This window comes from Lactuca virosa, chromosome 1, assembly GCF_052849685.1.
Source record: "Lactuca virosa cultivar CGN04683 chromosome 1, Lactuca_virosa_CGN04683_v6, whole genome shotgun sequence".
NCBI classification, from domain to species: domain Eukaryota; kingdom Viridiplantae; phylum Streptophyta; class Magnoliopsida; order Asterales; family Asteraceae; genus Lactuca; species Lactuca virosa.
In genome coordinates, this window is record NC_136426.1 from 48221359 (window position 1) to 48232733 (window position 11375).

The 11375-nt window shown below is 33.8% G+C and overlaps 1 protein-coding gene across 4 annotated transcripts; it reads right to left on the bottom strand.

Moving 5' to 3' along the window:
- Positions 1–3231: 3231 nt before the first annotated feature.
- Positions 3232–8402, bottom strand: LOC145122272 (nucleobase-ascorbate transporter 6-like). 4 transcript variants are annotated; one of them, XM_079057916.1, is made up of 15 exons: positions 8276–8402; positions 7608–7746; positions 7159–7256; positions 6911–7084; positions 6251–6351; positions 5619–5694; positions 5494–5553; positions 5236–5420; positions 4871–4967; positions 4632–4718; positions 4486–4544; positions 4298–4389; positions 4120–4197; positions 3737–3897; positions 3232–3657 (listed from the first exon to the last, which is right to left on the bottom strand). In XM_079057916.1, exons 2-15 carry the CDS (start codon positions 7711–7713, stop codon positions 3439–3441), a joined length of 1593 nt encoding a protein of 530 aa, XP_078914042.1. In that variant the 5' UTR covers positions 7714–7746; positions 8276–8402; the 3' UTR covers positions 3232–3438. The 4 variants fall into 4 exon arrangements, with proteins under 4 accessions (XP_078914042.1, XP_078914105.1, XP_078914070.1 ...); XM_079057979.1 differs by having other exon boundaries at positions 8200–8331; XM_079057944.1 differs by lacking the exon at positions 8276–8402 and adding an exon at positions 7868–8164.
- Between the last annotated feature and the right edge of the window lie 2973 nt (positions 8403–11375).

Below are 11375 nucleotides of genomic sequence, written 5' to 3' on the forward strand. Positions count from 1 at the left end.
GCCCACATCTCTCTCTCTCTCTCTCTCTCTCTCTCTCCCTCCCCTTTGACGATTTTTTTCTCCCCCGATCAAACCTTGAAACCACTATTTTCTGATGAAAATGGAAGTTGTAAACCAAAATAAGAACTTAAATCAACAACCCATTTCTCTTTCTTCACACCCAAAGCTTTGATGAGAGAAACCAGCTCCAAACACCCTTCTTTTCATTCAATTGTTGTTGCCATCAAGAAGAAGAACAGGAGGCAGTTGCCTCTTCTACTTCGCTTGTCTTCTCCTTCGTTTCCTGTTATGAAATGTGTGACTCGTCTTGGAGATCGGAAAACAGAGACTGGTTCGAGGCAACAGCCCCTTGTTGCTCCATCCTTTTACCTGTCGATCGTAGTCACTGAACTCCCCCTAAAGGCTGTTGCGATCGTTGCTGCCTTTCCCCCTTTCATCTTCCATTTCTTCTTCGTTTCCTGGCTTGAACCCACCACCGAAGTGGGTGTTTCCTCGGAGCAAACATCGGAGGCGGCATCCCCTTTTTGATTCCCCACCTTCGCACCTTCCTTCTGAGACAGAAGAAGCGCAGGAGCTGAAGGCGGTGACAGGCTCGAAGATGATTGAAGCATCGGAGGTGATGGCGATATGGTTGCTTTGTTGCTCCTCTCGAATGCTTTCCCCTTTTGTTGTCGGCTGTGGAGGTGAGTAGCACACGAAGTGAACGGAGGGTGTTTGGGCTATTTGATCGACAGGAAAGAAAATGAAGGAGGAAGGGAGTTGCAGAGGTGGTGGCAACCACCAGTTCTTCTTCCTTGCTGGTGGTATCCAAGAACGAGAGAGAGAGAGAGAGAGAGAGAGAGGTGGGCCCATTTTTATATTTAATAATAATAATAATTTTAAAAATAGAAAGAAAAATAAAAACTAAATTCATTAAGGGTATAATAGTCTTTTTAGTTTGGACAGCGACCAAAACTGCATGTAAACCAGCTCAAAAGGACCACCAATCCAAAAAAATCGAAGTTTAGACTAAAACCCCAAAAAAATGCATAACACAGGGCCCATTTTTGCAATTTTGTCTAACTATAAATGCAAATTGTACTTCTTATTAGATGTGCGAATTTATCATCGGATCTTTTTAATGTTTATTATATAATTTGATTCAATTGTTTATATATAAATAAACATATATTGTTAACTAAAAATAAAAATAATTAATATGGCATCTAAATTCAAAATAGAACAACTAATAAAAACTGAAAAAAATAATAGTTCACTTCCATATTTTGGTATTTAGATATATGTATTCAACTAAAAAGTTAGTTTTATTGTGTAAAAATAACTTAGATATATATTAGGTTTGTAAAAAATACTTTTGATATTAATTGAAGTTGTATCACCTTAATACGTGTTCATTAGTCTTTTTGTCTTTATTTTTTGTTTTTTTAAATAAACTAATATGTAGATAATCTTTTATACCAAAACTAATCATATGCTTTATCAAAAGTGAAAGAAGTTAGGGAAAATATGTAATTTTATTATTTTAAATATTTTTTTTATATTGAGACGTGTACAGTGTTAGGTGTGATTAATAGTTGCCTATCCTAAATGTACTATTCCCATTTAACAGGATAACATAAATAAAATAAATATATTAATTTATATATATCTACACCAATTAATGTCTCAAATGAGTACAAAAATTAATAATGCATTAAATACCAAAAACGTTTGGGGCAAATGTGAACAAAAACAAACTAGTGTGTACCATTTAACAACTTTCTCCTTTTCAATAATTGAAGTGGGCGCTAGGGAAATTAGGGCAAACAAGTTCCAAAATTTTTACAAAATTGACATTTGAGATCTCGTTTTATTCTTTGTTTGATTGTTAAAATGGATAGGATTCAATTCTGTCGACATATGAAGATTTTCTTATAGAATTTTTTTATTTTTTTTTATTTTGAGAAAGTAAAACACCATCATATATGTGCCATGGTAAATGGTAATTTGTGCCCTCCAAGTGTTTGAGTGAATTCTTTGTTACACAATTTCTTTCGTGCAATGAGTTTTTATCTCTTTTTCTTTGATAAGATTAACAAAGAAAAAATCCTCTTTTTCAAAAAAGAAAAAGTTAAGAATTTGTTATATAGTTGAATGAATTATTTTAATGTCATTTCTCAAATCAATCTGTGCAAAACCAACTTTAATGTCTCTAAAGTAAAAAAAGTAAGAATTCATAAATAAGATTTAAAATTCAAATACGAACATTACTTTCTTAGTTTTTAGAAAATGGTAACGTTTATCTATTTACTTATGACTTATGACTTGCAGATGTTGTAGTCAAAGTTGGTTTTGCGCCCCCACAATTGCAACATCTAGTCCATTTAGAGCCAAGAGTTGCAGGATTCATATGAAGGTATGCAACTTGCACAATAACTCAACACACGATAAATATATAAAAATAAGGATCGTACAATATATTCTTGACAACAATGGAAAATGAATAAGTATGCAAAGGGTCCCTTCATAATTTGATAATTCCTTTATATCAAAATTAAGGAAATCTAGTCTACATGGTTATAATGAATGATGTAATAGAATGGTCCATATGAAAAGCACATCTACCAAACATTTGTGTGATCATTGAGCAACATTTACACCTACACAATAAAGGTTTCTAAAGGGCCCATTGACCACATGTTTGACTTACACCACCTCATGTCTTTAGGCCCTACTTTGTTTCTCGTAACTAAATAAATTTGTATTGTTTTCAACATGTATTGGACTATAACCAAAAACCCATATTTGAAAATTAAAATGGTCATGCAAATGCAAAAGACATGAATACCCTCTTTCAATTATTGAAATAGCCCTAAAACTTATAGACACTCATAATCAATGCCACTTTAAATTAATTAAAGAAAACCATAAATAATAAATAAGACCCACAAGATAAAGAAGGAAGGAAACACTATAAACAAATTCTTTAACCACCCTTTTATTAATTCACAATTAAATATTAAAATTCCCAGCTCAAAATCCCATTTGGAGCTCCACTTTATCACCTTTCGGGGAGCTTTTTGCCAACACTTTCTGCTGGATTTGATGCTTTTTGGTGAGTTATATTGTGTACATAATAAGATGCTCCCTCAACTCTAACCAAAAAGTGCACTTTCTTCTAAAATTGTTCCACTAATTGACATAAAGTCAGCAGACAATATAATAAAGTGGATGTCAACAAACAAAGTATCATAGTCAAACCAATCCTTTCTCTTTAACATCCAAATTACCAGTCAAATTTACAATACCAAAAAAAAATAACAAAATCAATTAACGAATGTTCTAAGAATCATTCGCGGATTGGATCAAACTGATACTACTTTAGAATTAGTTCCATATTTAACTAAAATAACATCAACAAAATACGCTTTAGATTTCTCCTCCTACCTCTTTTAAAATTCACACAGATGGAAAGTATTTGTTAAGATTAAAAGGCAATGCATAAAACTCTTCACTTCTTGAATCTGTTTTGAAAGAATGAAACTTGTCCCACCAATGTTTCCCACGGTCTTTCCTTATGGAACCATCTTTTTTGTGAAGCGTGTTGTCCAAAAAATACGCCAAAATACCCGCCACAAAGGCTTCAGATGAGAAAGGAACATTCACCATGTTGTTGAACTACAAATTTGAAAAAAGAAACGAATATTTAGTAGTAATATTTTCAAAAAAAATGGATTTTTTTAATTTAATTGCGTACCCATCTTGCAGATGTGTGGACAGGGCCATAACCATTAATAGCTTCGTATTCATTGAAGTATTGGGGAATAGACAAGCCCAGAAAGAAGGAAAATCCAAGAATGAATTTTGTTCTGAAACTGTTGAGGTTGCAGAATTGAAGGTAACTCAGACCAGCCGAACCTAAACAAACATGACAACATAATAAAATCAAAAAGAAAAAACAAACATAAAATTTCTGCAAAAAGATTATTCTTCCAAAACCCGTGAACACACTGGCACACCGCTCCATCATGTGAGATGAAATCAGATATAGAGTGGCCCAGTAGCAGCCCAATGCCCACAAGAAGCCCAATTCATAATGGAATTGAAAGGAAAAAAAAAATTGAAATTTGTTAAACTTACCCACGTAAGCAAAGAAAAGGCAATATAGAGCAGCAACGATGGGTGCTGGAATCGAGGCAAAAACAGCTCCAAATTTCCCTGAATTTTGACCAATATGTTATTGAATTATCATGTGTGATAGGTCAAAATTTGACTTTTATCCATGTTTTGACTGTTTTTTAAGTGAGAAAAAGATTACCAAGAATCGAAAAGAAGATCATGAAGCCAGCTGAGATTTGTACTACTCTTCGACTGCCCACACGGGTCAATGCCAAAAGGCCAGCATTCTCACTGCAAAACCATTATGAGAAAGTTTCATATCAAACAAACCTCAAAACAATACAATTCGGAAGTAAAAAATGTTGTTAATGACTTGTTGTGACTTACATAGATACTGAAGATCCGTTTACTGTTCCAAACACACCAGACAACAAAATGCCAACTCCCTATCAAAAAGGACAACAAAAAAAATGTTGCAAACTTCATGATACAACCTAAACTGGAAATGTTGTAATTTTTGAATTTCAATTTACCTGCCAACCGACACCGCGACTTAGAATAGATGGAGGCATGTGAGTTGCACTTGCATACCTTGATACAGCTATGAACCCACCAGTTGACTGATCATAGAGGTGAAACAATGTTAAAATATTTAATCGAATTCATAATGGAGAAAAGAAACAAAGGGATTTGATGGTATTACACCCTAAACCTCCACACAGTTAACAAGCATAAAAGAAGAAACTTGTTAAATAGAAAGGAAAAAAAAAACCTCCACAAGAGTAACAAAAGCAGCCATCATCATAGCAAAGGCTTCACCAGCATCAAAAGAGGGTGCGCCCCATTGAAAGGGATACGGAACTCTTATCCTGAAGTTGAAAGTAAAGATCAACTGTTAAATTATGTCTTTGATTCTTTTCTTTGTTTCTCTTGTTTTAGAGTGTAAAAAGTATGAATCAAATCTTTGGAAAGTGTGGGTGGTAATTAAGCGGATTTGCTTGAGAGATTTGTCAATGTGATTGTAATAATTTGTCATATGCCCATGGCTTTTCTCCGGTTTTGGAGTTTTCCACGTATATTCTTTTTTTTATTATTTTTCATTGGCTGGTAACAATGAAACAAGGAACATGGACTAACCAGGGAGCAGCATCAATGAGTCCAGAACGATCAGTCCGACAGTTTGATTGGGTCCTGGGTGCAGTATGGTTGTAGGCCCCACCAACCGTGAGTAGGTGAGCATAAATCCAAACAATTGCAACCGAAATCAGAACACCAAAACGATCAAAGATGTTCTTTCCAGAATGTATCAGATGCGGTAAATACTGCATGTAACCAAACAAATTAAGCACTCAAAAGGACTTTTTTAAAATCAATAATCGAAAAAATCAATATTACCTGAGAGACAATGATCAGAAATATGAGCTGAGGAAGCCCTATTTCAACGCATCTTGCAACCTGAAAAAAAACAAGCACAATTAGATTCGTTTTATACAAGATTTTGTTCTAGAAATGTTTCTCACCCCAGGGAATCCAAATTCATACAGCCCAAAACCAGCAAGAGCAACCAATGGAACAACAGAAAGTGGACTCAAGAACCTACAACCACAATTCAGACAATAATATAACTTTTACACACAAATTTTGATTACCAATATGGGGAATGTAATTTATCTTATACATATAAATTATAATACCAACGTACTTATAACTGATTATGCCAATGAACTTAAATTTTTAGCCATAATAGCAACATACTTATATATTTTAAAAAAATAATAGCAATATACTTACATTTTGCTATTGCTGCCAATATAGGTAATGTACTTTACTTGTTGCATATTGCTATTATTGGTAATAAATGTAAGTACACACTGCTACTATTGTAGGAAACTATATGTATGTTGCCAATATGTGTAAAGATTTGTAAGTGTTGCTATTATATTTATGGGTAACAAAATGCAAGTGCATTGCTAGTATGAGTAAAAAATAAAGTACATTGACCCTATACATAAAAAAGACAGATTATGTTGCTATTTCCTGCAATTTGACTGTTATTTAAGAGAGTATTAAGGCCTTATATAAGTCCAATTTCAAGGGTCTAAGAGCAAATGTTAGTAACTTTGAGAGGATTTTAAAGACATTTTAAACTGACCTACAAATATTTCGCCAAAGACCGCTGAAACCTAGCACGATTTGAAGTGTGGAAGCAATGATCATAGCACCCTGGATTGCACGCATTGTTTTCTTGAATCTCTGAAAAAAGAATGCATGAAAATCGTAATTCATGAGAAATTTAGGTATTGTTTCTTTTTGACTTAGTAGAATTAACGAGTATAGTCCTTAATCTGACAAACTATATATGGGTGTTTCTTTTTGATATAATCCAAAAATAATAACTTAGGTTATGTTTGGTGGAAAAGCTAGCTGCTAGCTGACAAAAATGACCTTTGGTAAAACTAGCCGATAAGCTAATTGAAATATGTAAAACGACATAAAAGGGCATGTAGAAGATTGAGTTTTTTTTATAATTAATAAAAGGTTTTGGGAGAATTTTAAAAAAGCTCAATAAGCTCGTTGAAAAGTTTGAATAGTTTTTTAAAAAGCTAGTTTATAAGTTACTTTTTGGTTTGCCAGACATGACAAGCTAAAAAATCTAGAAAAAATAAGCTAGTAGAGAAAGTTAGGAAAAACTCCAAGCTTTTTACAAGTTTCCCATCATTTACTTTTTCATTCCACTTCCCCATGTGTCATCATTTTCTTAAATATTTTCTAAACATCATTTTCAAGATTCAAGGGCATTTGGTTCACAAACCAGTTCAGGATCTTGATCGCTCCATCGACCCGATAATATTATGGAGATTGTGGGTGCAACAAAAGTATATGAACCCCCAATCACAGCAGGCAACCGGGTCCCAAAAAGACTTTGCAGCAACGTGTTTAACCCCGCTACAAAAAGCATTGTTTGGATGACTTTTGCTTTCTCCTCCTAACAAAAAAAAAAAGAGTTCCATATTATTTAATTAACACATACACATATTAATTAACATTTAAATGTCTTACATTGCCACCTCCCATTTGAGGAACAAGAGCTGTGGGAATGATAACTGTTGTCCCGAGCATTACTAAATAATGCTGAAATCCAAGTAGTATGGCCTCAGCTGCAAACACAAAAATTGATTTCAACACCCAAATTTGGTTACCATAATGAAGTAAATAAAGTATGCTCTTAAAGAAAGTGTAATAGAAGATACCATAACACAAGTTATGTATGAAAAGGAGTTGAAAAAGGTAATGTGAACCTTTTAAATTAAATAAGGAACTGAATAAAGATTGCAAAAGAATCAGAAGGAATTGATACCAAGTAAACCTTAAATATTCACACAAACATGTTCCCTAAAGCATATAAAGAATCTCGAAACACCTTTTTTTTCACAACTATAAGAACCATGAATGAAATCAGAATATACTAAAAACCATGAAAGAAAATAAAGGGGAAACAAGAAGGTTACGCCATGGGGGTGGACTGGTAATGCAATAGGAAACATTTGGAAGCTGATCTTTCGGTGGGTGTGGCGCCGGTTCGTCGGCTTTTGCTCCGCCACCTCCTCCGGCCATCGTGTCCTAAGTTTTTCTGTATTACCCCTAAATCTGCAAAAGGAATCCCAAATGCTTTAGTATGTAACGAAATATCATATAAGAACAAAAGAAGACGTATGATATTGATAAACCCTACAATAGAAATGACAAAAATATCGACCAAACAGCCTACATTTAGTAGCAAGAAAGCACAAGCACCCACTAAATCTTGAAATAGGAAGACTGTAAATAATGCATCAGTTTGTGTAGTAAAGAGGGAAGCAAGAAGTGGGGGTAATAATAGACTCGAGACAATACTCTCTATCGAACGAAAATATAAAGAAAATGCGTTTATTTCTTCGAGACACAGCTATGATTGACCTGAACTCGGCCCAAAATCAAGAAAATCCAAAGACCCCACCAAGAAAAAAATTCATAAAAAGGGCTAAAGCTAGAAAATCAGAAAAAGATAATATAAACTTTTGAATAAGGGTTTTCTTTCTGCAAGTTCAGAGAGATCAGTACATGAAAGAAATGGCGAAGGGAAGACGATGAGATGTAAAAAGTCTCTTCTCTGTCTGAAAATTTCTTATCTTCTTACCTCTTTTGGTTTAAAGAACATGAAGAATCTTTGAATAGACTGAAATTTATTTTATTTTTTTGTGCTTCTTTGTTGTTTTTTTCTACAGGTGAGTTTAGTATGAATGAGAGAGACAAAGGGCACCGATCTTTCGAGTCTAGAAGAATTGGTACGACGTCGTTTTCTTGTGTTTAAGTGTCGTGGCATCTTTAGCAATAAACTTTTTTTCATCCATTATTTATATATATATATATATATATATATATATATATATATATATATATATATATATTAAATCACATGGGAAGTTTCAATTTAGATTACTTCATCTATTTTAATCTTAAATATTTCAGTGTTTATGTCACTTCATTGATTGATTGGGGCTTGGCGACGTTTACTTTCTAAAATTACAAATCAAAAAATTGTTTGAGCTTTTTAAAAACCCAAATCCTTATAAAATTTTGTTATATTCATATTTTGATCGTTTAGAAAGTCGATCTATAGGATCTATAACTTTGGATTTGGTATTGGATTTTCTTGAGTTCGATATTTTAATCTCGATAAAATACACTTGTTTTATTTTTTATTTGTTAGTTTTTACAGTAATTACAAGTTTAATGGTTAATCCATCTTGTTGTCACTAAATTTTGGTTTTGTTGGTTTAACCGTCCCACACACCAGAGGTATTACAAAATAGATATTATTTACAAAGTAAAATAATTCTTTTGCATTCATCTTCGTCTCATTCATAATATTCATCTTCTCCGATTCAAATTTTAAAAACTATTCTTGGTCCCTTTAATGTAATCCCTTTGATCAACTAGTGTTATATCACCTTGTATATGATCAGGGACGGATCTTTATGGGGCGGCTGTGGCCCCTTTTTTTTTCACAACTAGTCTTAAAGTATTAAAAATTTTACATATTAGGCCCAAAAGCTATAAAATTTGGCTTTGGCCCCCCCTGTTCTTTGATTTTCATATTTATTATACTTCCGGTCCCCCAAATCAAAAGTTCAAGCTCCGTCACTGTATATGATATTCTAATGTATTAAAATGTGAAATTAACGTATTTTCCTTTGTCTATTTTTTGTAACTTGATGCAAAAAATATAGGTTATGTTTTTCTCAGCGCTAAATAACAACGTTTTTTTTTTTTTTTGACATTATGCAAAAAGGGATGCTTGGTTTTTATTCAAATATATGAATTATAAAATCTATTTCGGATAATATAAAGTTGTGTTATTTTGGTTTTTCTTCCAAAAGAAAAAATAACATTTTTTTGAACTATTTTAAATTTCGAACCACATTTCACATAACTTTAGGAAAAAATACATATAATAACCATTAAATCAAAGGTGAAGATAAATACAACTTTAAGCGGACTCTCATTGACCACATGAAATTGCTCATAAAAAGAGATTTTGCCACTAATGGACATTTTTTTGGAGGAATTTCAAATTTTAGACACAAAAAAAATAATTTCTAGATATAGTTATGCTTTCCGCGGAGATCCCCTCTACAGTCTCTGCGGGCTCCAAGAGGCCTCCGCGGAATGGCAGTTTTGTAATTATAACCGATGTGGAAACGGCGAAATAGCGGTCAGCAGAGCTCCCTCCACGGAATGCTCTGCGGCCTCTGCGGATTGGTAGTTGCGGGCAGTAAACAAGCATTAACTCATCCGCAAAGCGATTGCTTTAAGGCCTCCGCGGAATACCCTTAATGCTTCGTGGAATGGGTATTTTAAGGCCATTTCGGACGGTTTCCTAGTCATATAAAAAAATTTCCTTATTCTTTTAAAAAACAATCGGAAATCTCAGTTTTAGGGAGAAATTTTTTCTTAATTTTCAGTCAAAATATGAGTTTCGTTATTTTATGTACCGAGGGTTTTGGCAATTAATTAATAGAATTAACATGTACGTGAGAGCAAAGTTAAACAACTTAGGTTTATTACTTCCGCCTAATTTTGACCGTCAAACATTGTTTGATTTGGTTAAAAACAAGGCAAAGATGTTCAATAGTAGTATATCGTTGTCATTTCAACACCCGGAGCATTGGTATGTCATGAACATTATAGACGAAACAGATGTTCTTCAACTCAAAAATGTAATGTCTCAAACGAAAGAGATACATGTAACATCCCAAAATCTAGGTAAATTTTTCATGTATCAAAAATGTTGGTGATTTTATATCACTAGTATTATTTAAGTGTAATAAGATTAATTTGTTGATCAATGTCACTTTGACAATTATTGAACAAATTAGTATGGTGCGGAGTGCACATTTGTTTGATTTTATCATTGTTGAAAGTATACTGCTATTTAGGGGCGAAACCCCTGAACCGACGGGGGTCCGGGAGCAGCACCCCTGGGAGCGGGGTCCAAGGGGCGGCATCCCCTGGCTAGGGTCGAGCTGCAAGGTCAGCAAGGAAATTTTTATATATGTTATGTTACTATATTAAAAATGCATCATAAATCCGGATTTTTGGTAAATATACCCGGTTTTGTGATCCATATTCTAGACCCGAATTTAAGTTAGTTTATGACGTTTTGACAGTTTTAGGACATAAAACTGTCATGTGGCAGTTTTAAGACTGGAAGTTTTTCTGGTTATATGATCATATCCGAAATATGTTGTTGGTACTCTTCTTCTTCATAACATTTTGAACATTCTCTCTTCTGTTTTTCTCAATTCTGAGTCTTATCCGATTAAAGATTGGGAGTACCACCCAAATACTTTAATCTGAAAGTGAAACCACAATTCTCAGAATTTCCAAGGCTATTTTATCTCGATTTTCTTACAAAAAACAGCTAAAAACCATAAATGTTTACAAACATAGTTTCCATGCTGTAAAAGTCACAGGTCAGAGTATCACAAAATCAAATCTCATAAAACTAAAGGATGTGCACGATCTAGCCTTCATCTTGCCCCAATCATCTAAAGTACCTGAAACCATAAGCATAAACCGTAAGTACAAAGCTTTGTGAGTTACCCCAAAGTACCACACGAAACCAACAGACAACAACATGCATACATGAGCCTTTAGCATGACTGAACCGCCCCACTAGGCCTACAGCCTATCTGGACCGCTCTTAGAGCCACTGGACCGCCTCATCGGGCCTA

Coding starts and splice junctions, on each gene's coding strand:
- LOC145122272 (XM_079057916.1), bottom strand. CDS start 7,713: ATGGCCGGAGGAGGTGGCGGAGCAAAAGCCGACGAACCGGCGCCACAC. Junction 7,085..7,158: donor CTCAAATGGGAGGTGGCAAT/GTAAGACATTTA, acceptor TTTTTTTGTTAG/GAGGAGAAAGCAAAAGTCAT. Junction 4,198..4,297: donor GATCTTCTTTTCGATTCTTG/GTAATCTTTTTC, acceptor GTCAAAATTCAG/GGAAATTTGGAGCTGTTTTT.